Source organism: Gracilinanus agilis, chromosome 2, assembly GCF_016433145.1.
Source record: "Gracilinanus agilis isolate LMUSP501 chromosome 2, AgileGrace, whole genome shotgun sequence".
Taxonomy (NCBI): Eukaryota; Metazoa; Chordata; class Mammalia; order Didelphimorphia; family Didelphidae; genus Gracilinanus; species Gracilinanus agilis.
The window spans coordinates 504,241,275-504,268,638 of NC_058131.1; the positions used below are offsets into that span (position 1 = coordinate 504,241,275).

The 27,364-nt window shown below is 36.3% G+C and overlaps 1 protein-coding gene across 3 annotated transcripts in view; it reads right to left on the minus strand.

Moving 5' to 3' along the window:
* Positions 1-27,364, minus strand: part of TTC7B (tetratricopeptide repeat domain 7B) — a 342,224-nt gene that overhangs the window by 90,465 nt on the left and 224,395 nt on the right. The window contains exons 16-18 of one of the 3 annotated variants that reach the window (XM_044665009.1): positions 23,026-23,193; positions 20,243-20,293; positions 7,649-7,789 (exon numbers count right to left, since the gene is read on the minus strand). In XM_044665009.1, the coding sequence (XP_044520944.1) occupies positions 7,649-7,789; positions 20,243-20,293; positions 23,026-23,193 (360 nt within the window). The remainder of the gene's footprint in view (positions 1-7,648; positions 7,790-20,242; positions 20,294-23,025; positions 23,194-27,364) is intronic. The other 2 variants (XM_044665010.1, XM_044665011.1) reach the window with 2 other exon arrangements.

The following is a 27,364-nucleotide window of genomic DNA, read 5'->3' on the forward strand; positions in this document are numbered from 1 at the left end:
TACTATGCCCTATTGTGGGGTCCCTTCTTTCATCTGGATTTGGTTTTTTTTTTGTCCTTTGGCGGGTATGCTGGTGATCGGTAGTAAGGAGAGTAAAGAGTCCTGCTTCTACTCTCCAGCCATCTTAACCTGGAAGTCCCCTTGATTCTGTTTTTAAAGGAGTACACTACTAGCATAAGGTTTTCTAATTTCTATTCAAAGCTATTTATTCTTCTTTCAATATTCTGCTCCCAAACATTCATTTCATCTTGAATTTTCTTTCTTCTTTCTTACTTCATGTATTTTAGCCTCTCTTGAAGTTCTTGTTTAAAGTTTGAGGCTTGTTTATACTTGTTTTGGAGATACTTAGGTTTCTCTTAACCCATAGCTTTTCTTCATTGTGTTTGTTGTTTTCTTCCATTTGTTCATATTTTCAACTTTGGTTCCTCTTTTATGATTTTGTCAGTCCCCTTATGCTTTCTCCATGTGATCTGTATGCCACTGCTGACCCAGGTGGGACAGGCTACTATGAGGTGCCACTCCTGTCTCAGTCTCTCTATGAATTCAGCAATCAGCTGCATTTTTCCTTCTCCTAACATGATGCTTCACTGAGAATTCTTCTGTTCTCTGCTAAAGGCCTAATAAGTACCTATGGGAAACTGAAGATCATGCTGGTATCAGGCTTCCTACACAACCTCTGCCTTCCCCCATACTGATGTAGTGGCTTAGGGATTGAGTTGACCCAATTTTCTAAGGAGTGCATGGCCAACCCCCATCTCTCTATGCAGAGACCTATGGGACTGGGTCCCATTGCCCACTTCTTTTTTTGACAGGTTAGGGTGGGAATGTGGCTTTCATATTTTGTGCTAGCTTTTGACCTCTGCTTAGAATAATAGCTGCCTTTACATCCATCTGTGGGAGCTCAAGCTAGTTTCCCTTTTAATGGCTATTAATTATTCCTTCCCCGAAGTCTGCTAGGTTCTGCCATTACCTATGCTCATGCTGGCTTTCCTGGTACAGTTCCTCTCCCCATTTATACTGGTTTTTTTCTATGGATCTAGACCAGATGAAGGAGGTTACTTATTTTTTTTTCCAGTTTTTTTTTTAATTTCATGAGTCTTTCTGTAGTTTGTTTTAGAGATTTGCTGGGGATTAATGTGGGAAAACTAGGATTCCCTACAACTTTTCATATCCAAAAATTTTTTTCATAGGTCTTCACATAGATCTTCATAGACATTTATTCTGTAAGGATTAAACTGAGTTAATGGACATAAAGGAACTTCAAAACCATAATATGATATGATAATATGTTTGTGGATTTATCCAAGGAGGTCAAGATGGATCAGTGGACTATCCTGTCATTCCTGACAATGCTGCCTCACACACTAGTGATGAATAAAATAAAAAAAGGAAGCTAAAGGAAGAAAGGACAGTAGGCTTACATTACAAACTCTCTGACAGCCTGAGTCAAGGAGTTCATCAAATACTCTGGCTTTTAACTCCCAAAGCAAATCAGAAAATCTGATCTTGCACTGGCTAAGAATAGCCACCAGTTTAGTCTGTGAAAGGTGCCAGAATGGAAGCTATAATTATTAGTAACAAGCAGAAATTAACCACCTACCACAACATCATTTTTAGCTGCCATCCAAATGATTTAAAATGAAAAGATGGGTACCAAGAAGCTAACTTGACTTGGGAAAGGTCCTAATTCATTTCAGAACAACATAAACAACTATGTTAACAATGAATTTTGTGTACTAGAAAAGAAATTTGGGTTATTCCTGGGGCTTCTGTTTTCAAATGACATATAAGCCAACTCCCAGAGGCCAGGCCTCTTGATCTAATACTTGATCTAATACTCTATTAAACTTGCTTTGAGCAAATTACTTACTATTTTAATACTATGCTTCCATTTCCACTCCTGTAGAATGAAAGGAATAGTTCCTAATCATCCCTACCACAAAATATATTCTATACCTCACACAGCATAAGCAGACAAATGGCAGAAGAAAGCACTCTGAATTTTCTGGAAGAAAAAAGTTTCACTGTTCTATAGAGTATCACAATTTTATGAGAATTCACCAACAGGGACGATGATTGTTATGGAACCTAGCAACAATGCAGAATATGAAGGGAAATGAAATAAAAAGAAGCTAAAATATGGAAGATGAAGACAAATAGCCTTCAATCAGTCATTTTTTCCTGGGTAACACACAACAACAGAAGAAAGTGAGCTGGGGATATGTTGATATCTACTTTATTTTCTAAGCACTGCCATTAATTACCAAGATGTTTCATTTCTCTAAAGTTCTCCCTCCATTAACAAAGGGTCAGCATTAAGGCTTAGAAGTAGGAATAAAGCAAAAAAGAAAGGCCAGAGAAAGTTATTCAGTTCAGATAGAATCATTTCACCAAGCCCTACTCTGGCAGTTCAAGCATCCATTAGAACCAAGCACTGTGCTGGGCACAGAGCATACACAAAGACAAAACAAAACAAAACAAAAAACCCAACCCCTGCCCTCTGGGAGCTTCTATCATACTTGATGAAACAACTTGTATGCATGGATTAGTAAATACTGTATCTTTATAAATGTGTTGATGTGTACATATTGTACATATATAGATATACACACATATGTATACACATTATATAATATACTACAGCACAGCATATGTGTATGTATATATATGGGGACAAAAGGGGTCGGGGGAGAGAGAGACCTCTCTCTGGTAGCAAGTGACACAAGTTGAGCCTGAGAGGAAGCAGAAAGGACAAGTAGAGGCAGAAGAGGCTGTGTGGTCTGGAAGAGTAACAAAAGTCAGCTTTGAAATTGGGATGAGGCAAGTAATACCCTTACATTCCACCCCAAAGGCAAAGGCCATGTACTCACTGGGGGCCCAGTTTCCACTCCACAAATGGGGCTAATTTAGTTCAAGGGAACTTTGGATAAGGATCCCCAACTTCTCCAGGTCAGTGTTTCCCAGAATATCTGGAATTTTCACTATGTTTGTGAAATTTTAAAATGCTAATATGGTGTGTGAATAGGGGTGGGGTTTGAGGGAGCCATGCATTCAACTGATGCAGAGGGCAGTTGACAGCCATTCTATTGTAGAATGCCTTAGTTGTCCTATCAAGAAAATCTATTCTACCCTCAGCCCACCTTGCCAGTGTCCTTTTATTTACTTACCACAAAATGGGCTAGAGTGGAAGCAAGATGTTAAAATAATGCATTATTTATTTAGGTAATTTGAGATCCACAGGAGAACTAGAACTGAGATAGAAAATACTTCCAAGCACCCCCTTACACAAAAGCTTGGATTGGTTTTTCCAAAACTAGGCTCCCAGGGATACAAATAATAAAGTTTGAGAAAATTTTAATGCAAGTGACATTCTTATCTCTAAAATATTCTGTAGAAAGAAAAGGTATTTACAATGATTTTTAACCATGACAATGAGCTCAAAAGAAAGGAGACATTTCTGCTTCAAAATTTACTGAACTGCTCCTTATTCCAAGGTGAATTACATGCCCTCCAAAGCAGGCAGGCCACCCCAGGTTCTGTCAGTACATTTCAAGTCCAGAATTGTTCTGTGTCTAAATTAGCTTAGGAAGAACTAGGCTAGAATCAGAAGCCCAAATTCTAGAATGGTATTTCAGAGAGCACTGGTGTGAACACTTCACTGCCTCTATTCCACATACATCATTCTTATTATCACTAGGCCTACTAAAAACACAAACAAGTGAGAGTAAATCTACAAAACATAGAAACAGGTTGTTATTTTGGAGAGACATCAGCTGCTGGCACAGTATAAAGGGAATTTGTCTCAGAGTCAGAACACCTAGGTTCAAGTACTAGCTGGGATATTTATGAGTTGTGCTATCTCGGACTAGTCCCTCTTCAACTCTCTGCACCTCAGATTTATCATTAATAAAAGAGTGGTAAGAATACTTGTATTTATAAACTCACAAGGTTGCTATTAGGCAAATGCTTTCTTTGTAATTCTTAAAACATTGTATGTGCATGAAATATTATTACTGAATATCTCACTGCTGTTATTCCAAAAAACTGTGCATTGGGGTGTATATACAAATATTTTGTACATACATGTCTCTGCTGTGTGTGTGCACACAGGCCTGTGCATGCATGTGCACAGAGCAAAGTTAATTGGCACAATGAACTTTTTGCCAAGTCTCAAGTCAGGAAGAACAGAGTTCAAATCCAGTCTGAACCACTTATTAGCTGTGTGGCTTTGGGTAAGTCACTTATTCTTTCTGCCTCAGCTTCTTCAACTCTAAAATGGGGATAATAATGTGGTTAGTATAAGGATTCAATAAGATAAAATTTGTAAAGTGCTTGGCTCATAGAAGGTGCTATATAAAGCTAAATGTATTATTATTAGGTCAGTATGGATTGCCTTTGTTCTCTTCTGAATTTTTATCTTCAAAGAATATGCAAAGCTTTAATTATATTCTGAACCTTCCAGGGAAAGCAACTGCTTTGAAATAGTCTCCACAATGGCAATAATCCTGAAAAAGAAAAAAATTCATTTCATCCTATTATATAATCTCTACTCAGTCCCAAAGAAACAAAATAAGTAAGGGTCTGAAATTATCATAGGATGAAATAAAGGAAGTATTTATGGTACATTATTCAATCTCACTAGTCTAGGAGAAATGTCAGAACTCTTACTCATTGATTAGGTGGAACCACACAGTTCCACCTTGCTATGATGTATCCTCTGTTATCAACGATTAAAGGAGATAGATAATCACACTAATAAATGCAAATTTATAGAGGATTCAAAGAATTTTCAAGCTTCTGATGGGTAGCTACAAATGAGTAACCAATTTTATACAGTAGAATTTACTCTCTTTCCCTTTCCACATCTAGAGGCAGCTCAATGCAGCCCAAAGTTAACCAAGATATGAGTTAGAGGAGCCAGTATCGCCATTATCTTGTTTGGGTAAAAAAACTACCTTACTAAACCTCAATTGCCTCACTCTTAAAAAAGTGATTGATCAGGTGATTTCTAAAATCTCTTCCAACTGTAATGTTTTATTATACTACATGGCACTAACATGAAATTAAATGTTTTTTAACTGAATTGATGGAGGATATTAAAGAGGAGGATATCAAAAGCAATTAAATCTGATAAACATGTGCTAGGCACCATTAACACAAAGGCAAAAATGGGCTTAAGTCCCTGTCTTCAAGGAGCATCAATTGATAGTGGAGGATGTAATAAGCACTCAGATAAGTAAATAAAAGGTCATTTAGAAGCAAAAGCAACAACTGGGAACTAACAACTGGGAAGACTAAGGAAGTCTTCACAGAAGACTATATCTGATATTTAGTATCAATTCTTTTTTTCCCCCAATTCCAAAATAATTTATTAAGCACTGTTATTTACAGTGAGACATTATATAGCTCAATAGGTTGAAGACTAGCCAAGGAGTCAGAAGGACTTGAATTCAAATTCTGACTGACACATATCAGCTGTGAGACCTTAGGAAAGTCCCTTATCCTCTGTGTTCCTAGGCAACTCTCTCTAAAACTAGGTTACAGAACTTCCCACCTTCATTCCTCTCCCCGTCAGAAATCCTTATTTTATTATATAATTAGTAACCATCAACAACAACAACAACAACAAAAACTAAACAAACAAATGCAAAAAAACTTGTGGAAAATCATGAACTCCACCAATGTTTAAAATTTGTTGTGTACACTAATATAAACATCCTCTGCTTTTGAGTTCCTCTTGCTTTACTTTGATACCTTTCTCTTGATTTTGTGAGTTATTTTTTAATGTTATCATAGTATGTATTATTCTTAGTTTCATTTCATCTCTTTGTATATTTCCCTTATTTTCTTTATATTTCCAATATTTATCATTTCTAATACCATCTTATTATACTCAAATATTGCAAACTATTCATCCACTTCTACCAAACATTGCATTTGGGTATTTCCAATCACTTTGTCATTACAAAGCTCCTATGAATATTTTCATACACACAGATTTAGTAGCAATTCTCAGAAGGTGTTTAAAAAAAAAGGAGAAGAAAAGGATCTTCATGGTCTGGCACAAAGGTCAGGAAATATACCTAAGTACCAAACTACTAATGTATTATGTTTGACTATATATACTCTTCTGTCATGTGGAAGGCTGCTGGGAGGTAATAATTTGTATTGCCAATCTGAAACAGGCCTATTTAGGTTATAATATATGTGCACCCATAATAAGTACTCTCAATCATGATAGCATCATTTCTTGGCCTTCTGAAATCAATGGAGTGAGTCTTACAGGACAATATCTCCCTACTGGCACTGCTATAGGAATGAGTCCCTCTGGATGGTATAAGAAACTGATTTAAAGAGGGAACAAGAAATTCATATTCTGTAGCCAGAAAAGTCTTATTTCAAAATTTTTGTTTAATTGCATGTGTTTCTTAATAAATCCAGTAATAAATGTCTAGTTTCAGTGATCCTGCAGCCTGACCTCTGATCCTCTTATCTCTTGGAAGTATATATTTGGTATATATACTTATACCTTGGAAGTAAAATTTGTGAAGTTATCTGGTGACCCCAGTAGAAAGGGGAGAAATACAGAGGAAAACTAAAGGATGCTTCTAGCTCAGTCGAAATAGAGACAAAACAAAACTCAGAGCCTAGATGTAAAAAGGAGGGAAGAACAATCAGCCCAAAACTCACCAGAAGTGAAATAGGCACCAAGGAGAGAAAGAAATCAAGCAAAACTCTCAGCAATGCAATGACCCGGGACAATCCTGAAAGACTAATGACTGGGGTGGGGGGAGGTAGGGAGAATGCTATCCACCTCCAAAGAAAGAATTATTGGAGTCAGATGGATGTGAATGAAAGCAAACTATCTCACATCAGTTTTATTTGGGGGTTTTGGTTATGTATGAGTTTGCTCTTACAACAATGACCAATATGGAAGTGTTTTGCATAATAATAAAATTTAATTTTTTTTTAAAAAGAAAGAACCCAAACAGAAAGGGGAACAAAGGTTTTAGATAATCCACACCCATCAAAAATTTAAGACTGCCTAAGGTTCTTCAAGTACTTTGTACAACCATCAAATCATTTATTAATTTTACATGAATAAAAGTAATAAAAAACAAATGCATCACAAGTCATAGATGCTAATTTTAAGCAAGAAAAATAAAAATTAGTGTTTTTGTTTTCAAACTTTTAGTGTTCTAAAAGAAACTTTGGGTACAATCTAACCTTAAAAACTAAATCATACAAAGGTGGGCTATTGTTAATAATATATAAATGAGGTCCAGGTTTCTGAAATACAAATATAAAATCTTGCCCTAAATGGCGCAGTCACTACCAGAAGCTGTCTAGTCCAATCTCCTCATTTTACAGATAAGGAAACTGAGGAGCAGTAAGGTTAAGCAACTTTCCCAAGATCCCTCACCTGAAGTGAGATGTGAACTTGCGGTCTTGACTCCAGAGGCAATGCTCTTTCCCTTTTTGCCCTGTATCAGAAGTGATCCCCATTTCAAACTTACTACAGCATTATATTAATGTTTGGTGCACCTGCCACAAAACTAGACTGCCAGATGATTCCACCCCCGTATCTGCTTCCCTCTGTTCAATGGGGTGGGGGAGTAGGATGATAATTAGGCTTTTATCCCCTTACCTGCATGGAGCCAAATCTGAGCCAGAGTCATCCAGGGGTGTAAAGGTCCTTGCTTGGGGGCACTACTTTGCAAAGAAGAAGCCACTTCTGAGAGGGCCTGTTCCACTCTAGAGGCCGCTATGGAGGTGGCATGAACTGAACCTGTAAAAGTATGATTAGAAACAAAAAAGTCACAGGAGCAAACAAACTCCAACCAACCCACACTTCCCTGCCATTATGTACACCATTGTAACGTTTCTTTCTTTTTTTTTTTTTTCTCTCAAAAAAAAAAAAAAGTCCTTACCTTCCATCTTGGAATCAATACTAAGTATTGGTTCCAAGGCAGAAGAACAGTAAGGGATAGGCAATTGGGAGAAAGTATCTTGCTCAGGGTCACATAGCTGGGAAGTGTCTCAGGACAAATTTGAACCCAGGACCTCCTGTCTCTAGACTTGGCTCTCAATCTATCAAGTCACCTAGCTGTCTTCAGTGTAAGCTTTATCCTTCTAGTCTTGATAAAAATCTACCAGGGAAAAGCATCCACCTTGAGAAATTTTACCTGGGAGCACCCATAATAGAATTATTGGATTTAGAAATATTTCTCCCTCAGTTTACAGATGAAGAATGAGACCTCAAGAGAGGAAGGAGCTTGCCCAAAGGCATCCAAATAGCAAAATTACTAAGTTAGTATTTGAGATCAGGATTCCTGACTGTAAATACAATGCTCTTTCCATTGACTAGGATAGACTTGCTCACCATTTCTAAAAGTGAAGCTGTGATGGGACATTTGTACACCCTGCATAAGACCTAAATACTCATGATTAAAGGAGAACAATTCTCTAGCATTAATGATAATCGTTGCAGTTAATGAGTATCTATAATATTTAGATGTATCTCTTAAGCACATACTGTGCTTCACTGCCAACGTGGTACACCTGAAGCGGTATTCCTGTAAGAAATTGCTAATAACTCCTAATTTCCAGAAACTAATAGGTCCACATTTATTTGGCCAGCCTGTATCCAAGAGGTTAGGCAATGCCTTTCCTCTAGGCCTTGCATTATACAGCTTGGCTTAAATGCTATGAACAGCAATGCTTTTTGCACTGTGTGCAATCAAATGACTATTATTAAGGCTAATAATAGATGGGGGTGGGGGTAGCGGGAAGAGTTAGAACAAAAATATAAAGGCTCAGAGAGTGATCTAGCTCAGAAAATACAATTAAGTTGTACTGCCCATGCTGGGGGCTAATGAAAAGCAGTGAAATGAAAATGTTTTCCATTCAAAGGAATAATCAGACAGAAAACAAAATGGTCAATTTATCTCAAGTTAAACTATTTTGGATCAGGAGGACCAATAATTTCTCTTTGCTCCTGGATAAGTATGATGCTCCTTTATCCATTTGCTGAGACCCAACTGACACACCACTAGAATGTTGGCTTTCCACTGGAATCACCACTGGGTGATAAATTCTTTTGGCTACCCCAACTCATGAAAGGCATCAACTAGAAATAGTGAGTCTGTGATATGCACTGGTAATAAGAAAACTTAAACTCGGAAATCACAGACCCTTTAAGTTTTGATATATAATTGAAAAATGACACCAAACACAGGGCTGTGCAAATGCTAGGAAGTGAATGAATGCTTGCTGAATTGAACAAACCACTGTCTATGTCACTCGACTATAGAAAGAATAGTTCCAGAATACAGAGACTAATTTTCAATGCTGCAAAAGTTTTAAAAATTACCAATATTGAATAGCTAATTTTTGACATCTCAGGCCTCAGTCAGAGATGAATATAGATATATACATAATGTCAGTGAACCACTTATTAAATGGAGATGATCATCCAAAATAACATTTGCATTTGACTACGAGTATGTTATTTTATTTTAATGTGGGTAAGATCAGCGGTAGACTGATATTCCCAATTGTGTTTTGCTTATGACTGCATTAAAATATAGCTCACATCCTATGGAGCAGACATACTGGCTAACCAAGGGTTACGGTTAAGTAGGGCGGAGGCACTTTGGCTGATGGACCACTAAGTGGGAAACAGTGGCAGAGTAGAGAGCGCACTAGGGATGGAATCAGGAAACTTTGGTTCAAATTCTGCCTCAGATAGATACTTGTTGTTTGATCCTAGGCAAGTCATGTGATCTTTCAGCAACTGTTTCTTTATCTGAAAAATTAAAAAGTTAGAATCAATAGCCTCTAAATTCTCTTCTAGCTGTCAATTTATGGTTCTACAAACTTTTCAAGGGACAATACTCTAGAATTCTGGGACATTAGATAAACCTGAGTTCAAATCCTGCCATGGGCAAGTCATTTAACCTCTAGTTTCCCCATCTATAAAATAAGAATAATAAAACCTATAATACCTTCCTCCTAGGGTTGTTTTAAAGATCAAATGAGATAATAAAGCATTTTGCAAACCTTAAATTCCAATTTAAATGTCAGTCTTAATCAATTTTCAAGGTTAAGGGTGTGTGTATATGTCCATGTATATCTAAGAAGAGGTGACTATTTCATTACTATTAAGAAAGTAAGATTCTCTCCCAAAGTATAAGCTACTCCATGAAAATTCTGCACTTTGGAGTTTTTCAGGTCATAATATATGTATTATTTAATATACTTTAATATTGTTCTAAAGTGTAGTTACAAGCCCATAAACTCTGCTTCTAGAGAGGCTAAGGGTAGTGGAACCCTCAAGCTCAGGGATTTCTGAGCTACAGAAGGGCTAAAGTTGATCTAGTATCCACAGAATCTGGCATCAATACAATGAGCTTCCAAGAGTAGAAAACCACCAGCCTGTCTAAGGAAGACTGAACTATCAGAGGTCAGAAAATGAAAAGGTCAGAGTTTTTGTGCCTATCAACAATAGGACAGGGTCTATAAGTGGCTAATGCCACTTTTCCCACTAATTCTACTAATACCACTAATTCCAGAAGGGCAAGAAGGGAGAGGGGGAAGGGGAAGAGGAGAAATAAATATAAAGACAGATACTTATACAATCTGCCTTAATAGGGGGTTTATTTGGATCTAGGGCATGACTATTCTCTTCAGCAAAAAAATAAGATGAGAAAAATTATTTGAATCAGAAAAATTCTGCTAAATTAAAAAATACATAGTTTTAGAAAGCAATATAAATGTCTAAAAACAGTTCATACATTTTGACCCTGGTGTAGCTAAAATTTAATCAAATATATTATAAAAAGGAAAAACTGGACTCATGTACAAAAATATACTTAGCTGTTTTACATGAAACAGCAAACAACTGGAAAAAACCTATACATTCAATGGATGGAAAATGGCTAAATAAATTATAGTATATTTAGGTAACAGGATATTAAGGTGCTATAAAAACAAGAATTATGAAGCCTATAAGAAATGATATCTGAAATTATATAAAGTGAGAACAAGTTATCCGAAATTATGTGACATCAGAAGAACCAGAATTGTATAAATACTGACTATAAGTATCTGTGTGTATACATGTGGTATACACACTTTCACATACACATGAAAAAAGAAAACCAAAAGTATCTGGATCTTCAGATAGATATACAAGGGGATGAAGGAAATATTTTCATTGGTTTCTGACATTAATCTTTTGGTTCTACTTTCCTAAAATAGTACGGGTTTACTAAAGTCTTATTGCTCATTTTATAAAGGTATTTGGTTGTGTCTTTATACCAGTTACTGATAACATTTTTTAATGCATATTTTTTCCAAGAGTCCATGAAACCTTCATTTTGTAATCTTATGTATGATCTGTTCTACTTATATGAGTTTTTCAGGGATTTAGAAAACTAAACTATTTTCAAATATACATAAATTTAGGGGCTCATGAGAACGGCTTTCATTACCTAACATGCCTATCTTTCCAATGCATAGGGATATGCATAAAGCAACAATCATTGAATATTCACTCAAGGAAAAACTGGAGATGTTTGTCAGTTAGAGCTCACTCATTCCATTCTATTCCAACCTTTTTTTGGGGGGGGGATGGTGTAAGGCCAACAAAAGATCTTTCCTCTTTAAAAATTGTGAGGCTTTCAAACATTTTGTATCAGGTTTTACCATTTATTTGTTGAGAACAGTCTGCTGATTTTTAGGAGGTTGTTCAGGTTGTCCTTTCTTTTTTTTTTTTTTAATGTATGATGAATTGGCAAAGATATTCACTAATTATGTGGATACAATAGTATCCACATATGGACACAAATGGACACTATAGTACATTATCTATAGTCAGTTATAATTAAACTCCATCCATTATGGGCATAAATAAAATCCAAATTCCAGATCAAGCTAATGTAAAAATGACCAAAAAAAATTGAAGGGCTTCCTTATTATTGGGCTTAAGTTTACATATGCTGAAAATACTCATTAAAGCCACTAATTATACTAATATACAAGATCTGGTTGTTCTTCTGACCCAAGCCACACCATTCTAAATAAAGAAGGCATTGACCATATTTTAAACACATTCACTAACAAAGATAAATATGTGAGTGTGACACAAGATACTGGAATATGTTCAACAGACAGACTTCAAGGTATGTAACCCAAGAAAAGAATGATTCACTGGGATGATGGAACCCTAAACAAAGTGTCTACTGAAGTTCTTTTATTTTGTTTTTCTAGTAAATTCTATCTCATGATCTTCCTATATGTGTACGTCTACTGCTCAGAGGACACACATCTTCGTAGATTCAAAGAAATTCAGGTTTCTAAAATAATAAATGTTAGGGGGCAGTTAGAGAGCACTAATAGATAGAGTGCCAAACCTGGAGTCAAAAGACCTAGGTTCAAATCTGGCCTCACACACTTCCTAACTGTGTGACCCTGGAGAAGCCACTTAGTCCCAGCTGTCTAGCCCTTGCCATTATTCTATATTAGAACTGATACTAAGACAGAAGCTATGAGTTAAAAAAACAAACAAACAAGTATCAGACAGAATGATCTCAATGTCTGTGGCACACTGTTAAAGTAATCTAAAATCTTCTGTTAAAGTAATCTAAAAAATAAAGAAAAGGAAAACATGTGGAAATATTTATGAGGATGACAATTATATTATAGCAAAAGGAATGCTCCAAATGGACACTTGCTCCTCTTAAGTCAATGACCCAATACGCAAGTTATGTGAAGGCAGAGCCCATATATTTTGAATTACGCAATGGAACACTGCAGGCAATTAAATATCTATTACTTCTAGAAGTAAAAAGGACAATGTTCTCCGGTTAATATCAAGTATATTCAGGAATGACTAAAATAATACCATGCCCAATATTTATGGTTTCACATGCAACCCTTTTTTATGTTTTTTATATATGGGAGTACTTATATTTGTTGGTACTTGTCAAGTTCATAATAATTATATAGTATGTATGAGTGTGTGTGTGTGTGTGTGTGTGTGTGTATTTTTTTTTAACATAAACATATAGTCTTGCCTCAAATGTCTTCCCTATTCATCTCCAACATTCAGCTTAACTTGCATATCCTCTGGGAAGAATCCTTGTATTTCACTGGCTGTTAGTGCTCTCTCCCTATTTTACCTTGATCTGAGCATATCCTATATCCCTCAAAGAGCATGGAAATTCCTCCAGTTGCAGGGACAATTTCATTCTGATTTTGCATAATAATATCTAGCATAAAGTAAGTCTGTTGAAAAGAAATACCCCCAAATTGATAATAAATGGGAAAAAATAACTACAAAGGAACAACATATTAACACAGATAAACCCATTTTACTCTTTCGTATAAAAATACTTTTTTCTTTCCCTTTCACCATGAAATTTGTCCATATTAATGGAGGAGAGTCTTAAAGGGTCAGTACATTACATTAGTGGGAGAAGTAGCTTGGCTGGGGTTAGAGAGCAGACTCAAGTTTGAGTTCTTTCTTAGAAAATCCTATGGGTTACTCCGTCTGCTACATATGCTCTCTAAGTGTGATTCTACTAACCACTAGAGAGAGTCTGCATATCCTTGTGGGAAACTGGCCCAGAGTTCTGGGGAATGCTTTTGTACCAATTGTACTTATATACCATCTCAGGAAATACTAATTTCTAAAAGTTAATGAACTAATTTCTGGCTAATTTATAATCAGTGGAGTTGTGTGAGTAACAGAACACTAAATCCCAGCACCTCAAACTTTCAGGGTTATACCTGGAAACCCCAAGGGGAGTTTTCTTGAGTCTGCCACTCTCAGATAGCTACCTGGACAGACTGTGGGAATGGGAAAGACCCACCAAAGAAGCTGCTTCAGGGGCACAGTGAGATGGCATGGTGGCTAACATACTCAGGGTCAGGAATCTCATGTCAGAATCTTACCCAGAGTATGATCTTGCATAAGTGACTCAATCTTTCTTGGCATCCTCATTTTCTACATCTGATAAACGAGGGGTTTGGACTCTATGATCCCACAATCTATGTGACCTTGGGTAAGTCATGTCCATAAGACCACTGCCTGGTCCTTCATTTCCTTGTTTGTAAGATAAAGGCTAAGGGATATATATATGGTCCCTTTCAAATCAATTATTTCTTTAAAACTCTGAACTTAAACATCAACAAAAAATTGACCAGGTCTATCGTTCTATAACCCACAAATAATAAGAAATAAGCTATAGTACACCTATTGTCAGTTCCAAGTACCTATAACTGTAAACCCATTTCCAGTTAATCACTATTGAAGCTTACAGAAAAAAGCTCTCTAGATTAAGTTGCTTCCAATTCCTCTAGGTTCAACAGGTTAGCCATGGAAAATAACTTGGATGAACATCATCTATTATTTACTGTACTAATTTGAGAAGTGACCATCACTGTGGCAACTATCAGTCCTGGGTGCTGTTCAACAGCTGGTCCTATCCTCCCTCCCCACTGCTCTTGCAGATTGAGTGATATTGGTATACATAATCTAAGCAACATTACATAATAGGTTTGAAAAGGGGGAAAAAAGGAATGCTATAATGAGCTGAACTGAGTCTTGATGCAGGTACATGGGAATGAGAACAAACACTGAAGTTTGGCACAGGCCTCTCTGGTTAAGTTGCCAATTTTGTTCAGGAAGGGAAGGTGGTCATGAAATGCCCCGAGGCAGGAATGTTCAGGCTCTCTGTTAGTGGGAACTACAGGCCTCTCCCCATTTCCCAAATACCCAAGGCTCCTTCTCAGTCTAGACTCAATACTAATTCTGATTTGGAGGAAGAGTGCCACCTACTGAATTCTCAGTGTCACTCCCTGGAATAATTAAGGCTTTCATCAGGCAATTCTCTCTGGACCACCATGGAATATGAAAGAAAAAACTAACTGGTATAGAGGAAAAATCCTACTGAATGCTTGGGGGACCTAGAAGAAATGTGGTCTGCCTATCAGTCAGTGTGAATGCAAGGATCTCACCAATGGGAAAAATAGAATATTGTACTTTAAAAAGTTTTCTTTCCCAGTTTCCCATTCTATACCACAAAATTTGAGCAACAATCTTCAATATCAAGTCTGTTTACAAATGGGCCACCTGCATACTGTAATAATCTCACTAGTTTTTTTGATAGCATTAAGTGAATTCTGGAGTCCCACTCTTTTATTCCACTTTTAGCATTTATAAAATTAACTGGATGTCAGTTTCATCCAAAAAATAACTCCAATGTGCTGGTCAAGCTGGTGAACATAACAAACCCCAAATTTCCAGAGACTTTTTTAAACCCACACTTTCTGTTTTAGTACCAATTCTAAGACAGAAGATTGGTAAGGACTAGGTAACCAGGATTAAGTAACTTGCCCAAAATTCTACCACACTATACCACCAATGCTCCCTCATAGATTTTCTTTTAAACCCTTACCTTCTGTCTTAGAATCAACACTGTGTTTTGGTTCCCAGGCAGAAGAGTGGTAAGAGCTAGACAATGGGGGATAAGTGACTTGCCCAGGGTAACACAAATAGAAAGTATCTAAGGCCAAATTTGAACCCTGAACCTCCTGACTCTAGCCTGACTCTCAATCCACCCAGCAGTCCCCTCATTGACTTTTAAGGTTTGCAAATTACCAACTCATAACACCTCACGAGGTAGGAAGAGCAAATAGTACTGGCCCATTTAATAAGGGAGAGAGGCCTCAGAGAGTTAAGTGCCCAAGGTCAGCTACTAAGCGGCAGACTAGAACTGGAACACCAGTCCTCTGACTCCAAACACCCTTTCTACTATTATTCTATTAGCTAAGTGTTGCTTAAAAACTTTTTTTTTTAAGTTTCTTTAAGAGTTCAATAGGAATGGGGACTAGACTTGTGATTTTACTGATATGGGAAACCTCAATGAGAGAACTCCCCCTAGGAAAGGGGCCAGCACTTTCTTCTGCAATTGATGAACTTAGAGAGCTTCTTTGAATACTGAGAGGTTTAGTAACTTGCCCAGGGTTACACAGCCACTAAGGGTCAGAGAGGAACTTGAACCCAGCTTTTCTGGCTTTAAGATCAGCTCTATACTGACTAAGCCTCTGGGTTACGAAGAAACTTAAAAATTCTATCAGCAGATCATGTTACTATATCTGGGAATCTGGATTTTGGGTCGTTTCATGGCATCTGGAGAACTAAGTGAACTGCCACGAGTCTAAACAGGAGAAATGAATAAGCATGTGGATGTACATACTCATGACCTCCTCCTGCATTTGTCATTAATGTCTCTTCCCTTTTACTTCTGCAGAGACTTACCTTTAACAGCTACAGCCCTGGAAATATAAAAATGCACTCTGGCCCTACAGTCCCTCTAGCTCTCAAATAATTAGATATCACCTATGGATAGTTTCCTTAGTCTTCAATTTCTCAAATGCTATGGCTTCATTTTCTTAATGTCTCTGAATATTAAACAGCAGTAAGAATGACTCAGCACTGTCAGCAAGCTTTGATCAGAACATTTGGTTTTTCAAAAGGAAAGGAATTTCTAGTTCTTAATACCAGGCTTGCAGATGAAATCATACCATCCCTGTAGTACACCAGCAGAGGAGCTGATGCCCTTCAGTTATCACACCTGCAGCTACCCCAAGGGCTGAAGTCAGGAGTAAGAAGCTGAAGGCCAGGGAAGCCTCACTCCCAGGTGAGAACTAGCTCTCCTTCCATGCTTTAGGACCAGGTTCAGGTTAGCAAGATCACTCGTGGATCTTTTTTTTATTCAGGACCTTCTGATTTCGTGCTAATTTCCACTTAGAGGATAGGACAGAAATGCCCCTCTATATTCTATATGACCTAGGCCAGGGATGGGCAAACTTTTTAAAGAGGGGCCAAAGGAAAGAAAATGCTCATCTGTCTATCTGTTTCTAAGGCAACTCTTTCCAAGTTTCAGTGTATTGTATCCCACTCGTATTTGTCAGATTAGGAATCATGTCACCTGGCTGATAAAGCATTTCAGGGGGCCACATCTGGCCCACGGGCTGTAGTTTGCCCATCACTGACCTAGGCAAGTGTTGTAAAGAAGAAGCAGTGTAGTTGGGGGGGGGGTGCCACCATATTTAATCAACATAAGGTCATCTCAAATTGCTTTGGAAGACTACTTATCTTAGGGCTCTAATACAGAAAGAGTCCAGCGCCTCACAATTTAAGCACCAATCCCAGAGAGCTGACAGGATTCAAGGATAGGACTGGTCTCTTAGCATATTATGAGCTCAAAAGAGAAACCAGGGGCCCAAATGCCATGACAATGAACGAAGTCTTGAGATTTCCTTTGGACAAGTCTTCAAGAAAGTTATTTAGTTAGTGGCTATTATTAGGCTTCTTTTTTTCTGACAGCCCATCATCACTATGCCAACAAGAATGAACCCATGGACCCAAACCTTAGGATATTATGATTTCCAAATAACTATGGCATGTCAAATGCACAATTCAATTTAAACCTTCAAGTTCTCTCTCCTCCTGGAAAGTGAAAATTCTTTTAAAGTTACTTTTCAAGAAATTATCCCATTGAGAGAAGAAGAGATTTGGATGTCACTAAACCATGCAGGGCAAAAGGCACCATGCTTCAAATTTCTTATGTGCCAGTGTCAAACAGCAAAGCATTTAATAAGGTCATTCAGAAAACATGCAGGAAAATTATTTATGTATAAATGAGCTACCAACACAGGCTTTATGTTCTACAAGAGACAGTATTTTCTATAGGACTACAATGGGCAGATGCTTCCATTTACACATAAATACTCCACACTAAATATTCATGAGGTTTTTGTCTTTGGGACAGGTCCTTTCTCCTAGTCACATTACTATTCCCTTCAAGAACAAGAGAATAGTTTTCCAGTCCCTCCCTCCCCGCCTCCCCAACCCCACCCCCATCCTTTTCTGGCTTTAAAAAGAAAGAAAGAAAAAAAGAAAGACTAATTCCTGATTAAAGGTTTCAAAGCCAAATGTTAACTTATACTTTGGGGGCTATTTTCTGCAGATTCATAAGTTGTCTTATGAATGTCTTATAAAATTATGAAATTTGCTTATATGGATCAAAAAGCAACATAAAACAGTATGGAGAACACTGGTCCTGGCACCAAAAGACCTTAGTTTAAATGCGGCATCCACTTCTTGCTCCTGGCATGAGTGAGGCAAGACCTGTCCCTTCTCTGAGCTTCAGTGTTTCTTCAACTGTGATGTTGTTAGTAATATTACTTGCCTGACCTACTTCATAGGTTGTGAGGAAAGCATTTTATAAACCTAAAATATTGGGAGAAACTATTCTTGGTGGTAAAAGGAATATTTTACATCTCAAAAATTTGATGGGGGAAAAAAGTATTGCATTTGAAAGATACTGTGCTAAATTTAGTAGCCATTTACTCATTCAATGAATATTTCTCAAGTGCCTATTAAGTGAAAAGCCCTTTGCTAGGAACTGGGAAAATGATACAAAGATACTTAACTATTTTAAATGTAATAGGAAAAGGATAGAAAAGTCACCAGATCAGAACTGGGATGGTTGCTAATGTATAATTTTTAGATCCTGGAATAATTTTATATTTGAATTAAAGAAAAAAACTATTGCATTTAGCAGGCTCTTACAAGCAAGTACAATTTATTAGTCATACAATTTATTAGTCTTGTTTTTATCAAAACACAAAATTCTGCATTTGTAAAAAGCTGAGTCAATAAGAAAATGTTAATCATAATGGAAAGAGAAAAATTAATATTTTGCTTTTGGCTTCTCAATTTTATCTTGGGCTCTCATTTATTCTACTATTGATCTATTTTTCTCTTTTCCTTCTTGGGCTATTCATTCTTAAAGAATGATTATTTCATTGACATTGACAAGTTTCATGAGGAGACCAATGGGCTATACTAGAATCAATAGTTTGAAAAATTGACTCAAGAAGCTAAATCTCAGTAAACCTCTACCCAGAGTTTTCTAAGAGAGCCCAAAAACTTTAGGAATAAAAGTAAGGTAATTAGAAAATAATCAAGTACCCTTAAAAAATCAAATAAGCTTTGCTTATATTATATATTTCTGAAAATTTGCATGTTAAGTTGAATTTTAAAGGTCATATACTTCAGGCATACCAAAAAGGCTCAAAATTAAGGAAGCTTATTACTTTGCACACAGTTGCTGCTTAATAAATATCTGTTGAATGAATGATGAAAGAAAACCTAAAGGTAAATCCTTTTATATATCAAAGAGCCTCTTTGTAATGAAAATAATCACTTCACAACTTCAGAAATATCTCTTTTTCTAAGTATGGATTTTTACATTGCTAAGCAGGACTAAAGTCACTATAATGAATATGATTTATAGGTGAGAAAGCAACTTCCTGGGTACTTTCAGAGTTGCATTCATTATTACAGGCCATTAGGATGCACTAGAGTACTAAGTACCACCAGAATAGTTTAAAAGAATTAGTATCTCCCCTAAAACACCTACTTACACCTGGGGAGGTTGCTTAGTCACTTCCACAATTTAATAGACAGAATAAAAATTATGTTCCACTTTTAATTTTAAGAAAATTACTGGAATACATTTCTCCGTGCTTAGGATAAAAATTTAGAGCCAAGGAATTTTAAAGATAATTCAATCCAATACCTTCATTTTAGAATAGAGAAACTTGAGACTTATGGGAGTGAAATAACTTTTTTTTTTAAACCCTTAACTTCTGTTTATTGATTTATAGGTGGAAGAGTGGTAAGGGTAGGCAATGGGGGTCAAGTGACTTGCCCAGGGTCACACAGCTGGGAAGTGTCTGAGGCCAGATTTGAACCTAGGACCTCCCATCTCTAGGCCTGGCTCTCAATCCACTGAGCTACCCAGCTGCCCCAGTGAAATAACTTTTGACCACATGCACAATACTTCCAGAGCAGTGCTCTTTCCACTAAACCAAACTGTCAACTCTTTTCCTTAATATGCCTCTTTGTAGTCCATGACAAAAGAATACTGCCTCTTCAATAATTAAACTCAAGCAATAAATGAGTGCTTTCACATCTTATAATAAAACAGCCCTTGCAGTGACCAGATGACCAAACATGCTCCAGCCTTGCTTTTACACACTATGTCAACTGCCCACAACCCATCAACCAAAACAGAAGCATTCTGTGGTGAAAAAGGGAGGTGTGATTGTGGGAAGGACAGAAGGAGGCCTAAAAAGGTTAATAGAGCTGTAATCTACTTACTAACTGAAAAAAGGGAAGAAAAACCATGAACGTATGCTTCTGGAGAGTTGCCTTGAAACAACAAATTAAATCACAAATTAAAAACAAAAATATTAAATTAAACAAGAAAGCAAATTAATTTCTGATAAACTTTCTAACTGTTAAGTCTCATTTTGACTCAGATTTCAAATAAGTGGTGCCCTGTGTATTTTCCCAACACGTTTCTTTCTTCCTTTTTTTTTTTTTAAACTAAAGAAAGGCAGCCAGACAGGCATTTCCCTTCTGATTAAAAAGTTCACATGATACTGACCAATTCACAAAATAAATCTGGTTTCCAAAAATAAGAAATTCTCAAGGAAATTGTTTCTTAAAAGATTTTAAATCTTTCTTTAAATAAACTCCATTTATGGGCCAGTATTCACAAGTGTTAAGCAAATTCTTCCTATAAAGTAAAAATGGGAAAAATAACCATAAAATTTTGAACCTTGAAAACCTGTTAATCCAAAAGGAAAGGCTTAGTGATTCAACTTCATTGCCTTCTATCAGGTGTTTACAATGGAGACACTGCATTTCAACACATAAAATAAAAAAAGATCCTACTCCACCCTGTCTTAAAAAAAAAAAAAGTCTTAGAAGGCCAGTGCTTCAGCTTCTTTTAAGTGATTAGATATCCTTTGAGGAATGACTCAGACAGCTCCACAAAAATAAAACAAAAACAAACAAACAAACAAATAAATAAATTGAGCACTGCACTGGCTATACAGTGCATCACAATGGACAGAACGTTTAGAGGAGATTCAATGCCATAACAATTTATTAATTAACTTGTTATCAAGTGTTTAAAGAAAAATCAAAACCTCAGAACTCCAAAGTTATACTGAAACAAAAAGCTTCTCTAGGTACTCAATAACATATTTTTCAATACCTATTTACCACATGGTTTTAATGAGCTTCATGATGAATGAATGGTTGATGAAGTATATCAGACACAGTAAGATCTAGTTTTCATTTGGGACCAAGGTTGGCCTAAGGTAATTCTGTAAAAACATTTTCTGGAGGAAAAAAAAATAAATTGATGATTTCCCCATAGGACTTAATTTAAATATATGTGTGTGTGTATACATACACACACACATATATACATACACATATACATGCACATATATATACACACATACACATGTATATATAAATATATTCTAATTAACTGATGGAAGATAAAATGTGCTACTGGCTTTTTTCTCTTCATTAGTGAATTAAGAGACACAAAAAATTACAAATTACATGAAAGGATTACAAATATCTTTTTAGGTATCCCCATTAGAGCCTTTCATTTCATGAAACTATCTTTAAAGTTAAAAGCAAAATTCAAACACTTGAAAAAGCAGATAATTGAAGCCCATGAGTTCCTTGGTTTGAACTATCCAGATAATAGTTTTTATTTCTTTACTTTGTGCTGGTATGGAAGAACATAATGGGTTAACCATTCAGACAATGAAAAACAAATTTCTCTCCTTTAGAGAAAATAATTTTCTATTACTGAAGCATTAGTTATTCCTGGGAATCTTTAATTAACTACACATATTAAAAGAGTAGAACAAGGAATAGTTGTGTATTACAGATTCTATAATGAAATTCTTCAATAATATTTAGTATGAATGAACAGTAAAGAAATAGATGAAAGGAAACTTGGACAAGGTGCACAAATGAGAATATTATAACCTTTGATGGCTATGTATAAATCACCACCCAACACATTTCATTTTAATCCATGAGTAGCTTTGTCTACCACAAATTTGTCTTCCATTTCAATATCAATTTAAGCAAGATTAAACTAGAACATTGCCTCATTTAGTGGCATAGTGCCCACAATGCTGGGCCGGGAATGTGGAAGACTTGAGTTCATATCTGGCCTTAGATATTTACTAGCTGTGTTACCCTGGGACAAATTACTTAACCTCTATCTACCTCAGTTTCCTCAATTATAAAATGAGAATAATAATAACATCTACCTCTCAAGGATGTTGTGAGGATTGAGTTTGACCATATTTGTAAAAAGTGCTTAGCACAGTGACTGGCACATAATAGGAGCTATATAAATATTTATTCCCTCTCACCCCCTACCTCCTTCTTCCCTTTCCATTTCTCTGCAAAGTTTCACAACAAACATTAGAATTTCCTTCTTTGAAAATGGAAGAGCAACTTAGAGGTAACAAAAAGCTATCTGATATCTGACTATTAACAATGCAACTGTTTCTAAAAATAAAACTGAAAATATTTATGATGATATTTTATACTAACTCTATTTTCTTTAATATGATGACAAACTTATGTACTCACACTAAATTCAGAAGATCACCCTAAAAGAATTCATAAATTCTGGAAAGCTATCTTGCATGCCCAGGGCTGGACTCTGGAGAGGCACTTTGTATCTTGGCTTTTGGAAAACACTATAATATTGAATATAAAATGACATCTAGTATGCTCATTTTCTAAAGGCATTTAGTATACTGACTTGTTTATTGATCCTCTATCAACTCTCTTTCTGTTTGACTAGGAAAAAGACAACTTTGAATTTGAGAACCAGAGTCATCTGAGACTTTTATGTGTTTACATATAGGTTCCCATTTTCCTGCCCATCTCCCTATTTCCAACATCCTGATGTTTTAATGGGCAAGGTTTTCTTCTTTCTAACTTTTCTGAATATTTCTGTATATTCATTAAACATGGCTTACCAGTTAGAAAGATTATCAGAAAACAAAACACCAAGCAAACTAAATAGGAATGGCAAAAACATTTTTTACAGAGAGAGGGTTCCGGGTGCGGGGCTGGGTCACTGACTGAATAAGCTCCCCGGGGCCGCACAAAAGTGTCAGGTTTGGGATGAGAATGAGGAAGATGAGTAGATACAAACAGGTGGAGAGGAGATTCTGTTCTTGAAAGAGAAGAGGAGGAGGAAGAGGAATCTGACACTACAAAAGCAAGAGAGAAAGAAAGGATAAAGGCAAAAAAAAAAAAAAAAAAAAGAACAAACCCCAAACCCCACAAATAAAAACAATGCAATACCTCTGAAAACCACAAAAATGGGGGGGGGGGGGTGGAGATCTACATACACAATTTTAATATACTTAAAGAAAACTGAAAATAAAATGAAGTAATGTAAAACACATTCAGTTCCAGTACTTGACAACAAAATAACATGCATGAAAAACAAATGATCTTTAAACAATGGTTATTTTTTTGTATTGTTTGATCTACAAGAATAAAATAGAAGAAAAAGAAATGAAATTTGCAGGGGGGAAAATTCCTTGGCAAGACCCACTAAAACAAAACAGATTTAATTTGGGAAACTCCAGAATTTTTGGATAAACTTGCTGTTGGCTTTCGTACTCTGTAAAACACCACTAAAGTGATTAGAATTAGAATGTGATTTCTTAAATTTCTCATTGATTTAAATTAGTGACATGAAAGCTGTCATCAAGAATACCAATAACTGGAAAAGGAGGTTGTGTAGTAAGAATTGGAAACTATAGCTGGACTATCTGAACAGTACATTCAAACACCCACTTATTAAAAGAACTAAAGTCTGGCTTCCATTTTATCGAGTATATATATTCTGTAAGGAAAGAGGAGGCCAAGAATCACCAGGATGAGATAGTGAAAGGGTGATGATCATCAACAAGAATATACATACTAGTCAAATAACTGGTGGGTCAAAGTTCCCAAAACAGGTAGCATTTATATGCTTATTTGGCTTATAAAAACGTCATGTAAATGAGAAATATTGAATCCCAAATAAGCTTTTCTGAGAAGCACTTAGGTAGAATTTCTTTTGAGCAGCAAGACTCCACATTCAAAAGGTATTACTAAATACAATGATATATCAAGTAAATATCATGAAGAATAGACTGTTGAGCTTTCTAGGATCAGAGGTTATATTACTAGTCCCATCTGGGAAAGATGCTATTCATGGAATTTCTTGTTTCATCTGATGACTGAACAAAAAAAGTGAGATTTAGATCTTTACAGGTTTCAATTCAAAGTATTTCCATAAAGGGACAAAGTTCTTCCAACTTAAAAGATACATTGTGCCCTGAATAGATGCCTGACAATGTCTACTTTTCATGGAAAAAAATTCTTAATACCTCATATCTTATTTTGAAGGCAAAAAGAAGAAATTTTTTAAACCCATCTATTTAAGAAGCTACCAACTTCCTCCAATAAAAAAGGCAATGACTCATAACTTCAGAGTCATGGTTGTCACATAATTTGATCTTTTTTGTCAGCTGGGCCTTACTTGATTGCAATGATGGGAGTTGGGGAAGATAGCTGAGGTAAGGTGGAGAGTCTTCATCTTTTATGATTTGTTGGTACTTTATTTTTAATCTTTTCACTAAAGAAAATGAACATCCAAAGTGCAATAATCATGGTTATTTTCTACTTAATTGGATTTTGAGTACCAAGATTTCTTCCTTCTTCTGATAGTCAAAGATAAGCATATAGTACAATCCCAGATATAAAATTATAAAAAAATATAATAGAAGTAATTAATAACTTTTAAAGGCAAGAACATAGTTTTTAATGCCTCAAGGCAGTTTAGTCTCAAAAAAGACTCTGGGTCACCTACATTGGACTTTGGAAAATGCAAGTAGTCTAAATTATTTTTCTCTGAAAGTTTGCTTTGCTAATTGAGTTTTTTGCTCAGATTCATATTTAAAATTAACCTGCACTACTGAGCAAAACAAAAACCAGTTACTGGCAGGGAAATAATGAGTATACACTGGATAGGGAAGCCCAGAGTCTAAAATACATTGTAATTCACAAACTACATAATCCACATGTATCCACAATCATGAATATACTATATGTTTCTTTGGGATACCTGGGGTACTTAAATGTATATATTAGAAATAAAAGGCCAAGTGTTGGGTTTTTTAATTTCTTTTTTATTTGAGGGCCAACCCCACTCAAGTAACTAGGTGCCATAATATACAGAAAGAGCTGGATCTAGAGTCAGGAAGATCCGGGTTCAAATTTAGCATCAAAGACTTACCAGCTGTAAACTTAAAAAAAAAAAACCTATTTGCCTTAGTTTCCTCATCTGTAAAATGGGGGTAATAGCAGCACCTACCTCTTAGGGCTGTTTTAAGGATAAAATGAAATAATACCAGTAAAGTGTTCTGTAAACCTCAAAGCACTATATAAAAGCTATCTATTAGCATTCTCGTTGTCATTATTTGGTATCTATAGAAGATTTTGTCCAGAAAATGTGTCCTTTCTTTTAAAAAAAAATCTTTTCAGTGATATTTTATCTCCATTTCTGACTGACCTTCATAAGAAGCAATGATACTCCTAACACCTCAAACAGAAGTTTCTCTATTCCTCCATTGAGTAGTATAAACAAATACTAGATGTATAAAAGCAGCTGCTATTTAAAGCAACCTTATAGAAAATTCCTTGGCAAAGTAAGCAATTTCTTACTAATTTTTGTTTTGTGGATTCTGATTCTCCTAACTAGAAGTTAGATTATGAACACTGTGTGGGTAGGGTCTGTTACACTTTGGTATTTGTACAGTTTCTGGCACATTATAGCTATTTAATAAAAATTAATTCATCCACTGGATTTCTTTAAAAGGAAGTTCTTCAACAAAAACCACATCAATGTTCTTTGAACATTTCTGTCTATGGAGTTTAGACATAACCATCTCTAGTCTTCCTAAAAGCTGAATAAATGTTCTGTCTCTAAAGACCAGATAAATTAATGAAATACATTTAGGAGAAGAGGAAAAGGTCTGAGCCAGAATGAAGACACTGCTTTACCACAGGAAAACATCATTAGAAGTCAACTGGCAACACTTCATTTGGCTAGCAAGGCATTCAAGAAGATTTGAAATTAACTGGGAAGGCATTGAGGTATCTAGAGAAAAATGCTGTAAGAAACAAAAGGAAGGATGGTAACAAAATATATGTTAAAACTTCCTTTTTAAAATCTTTTTTTTAAAGAAAAAAATCATTTGTTTTTAATATGTTGAAGCATTTGAGGAGATTTTTAAGACCCTAAGGACAACTAATCCTTCAAGCATGTAACTGTCTTGGCAAGTTGCCTCTAAGTCAGGCTAGAAGGGAAAGTATCTTGAATTTAGTATGACTTGCCTCACAGGGAGCTGGGGAGGAGGAGAGGGAAGAAGGAAGAGCAGCTGTTTCAGATCTGCTAAACCACTGCAGGTGTTGTCATGAGTCCCAATACCTTCTCTTTTTCTCTGCTATGACAAAGTTGTTCCACGCAGCAGTTAATCATGATAAAACGCCTATTCCTTTCCCATTGTGAGGCGCTGAGTCCTCTGAGTCATACCAGTATAAGCACCTCAACCCTACATATGCCCTAAACTCACTTGCAAGGTACCCTCCTAAATCTGAATAGAGGGAAGAAAAGAAATCAGGGAGGTTGGCATATGCTTTTAGTCTTGAGCCTTTTGCTTCAAAGAAAGAAAGGAATAAGAGTCTGTTACCCAGACAAGGAATTACTGTGTATCCAGAAATTAAAGATTTTACCACAAGTGATACTATACTTCTGTAATTCAACCTCCCTGGATTTACACTACAAACCACCGATGGCTAATTTGGGCAACAGAAAAGCTCCTGCCCACTTTATTAGGTTGTTTGCTAGGCTGCAAATGCCAACAGAGAACCTAAGTTTTTTGTTGTTTTTTTTAAACCCTTGTACTTCGGTATATTGTCTCATAGGTGGATGATTGGTAAGGGTGGGCAATGGGGGTCAAGTGACTTGCCTGCCCAGGGTCACACAGCTGGGAAGTGTCTGAGGCCGGGTTTGAACCTAGGACCTCCTGTCTCTAGGCCTGACTCTCACTCCACTGAGCTACCCAGCTGCCCCAGAGAACCTAAGTTTTAAGCTAGACTCTCTAAGCTTTCTTTTCCCTTACAACTCTTAAATCAACTCATTTTAACCAGAGATTTTTGTCACCAGAAACTTTGGAGCTGACATCTCTGGGCAGCCAGAGTGTAAATGTTGTGAGGAGAAAGAAAGGGGGGAGGAAGGGAGGAAAACAGGAAAGGGAGAGAGAGAGAGAGAGAGAGAGAGAGAGAGAGAGAGAGAGAGAGAGAGAGAGAGAGAGAGAGAGACAG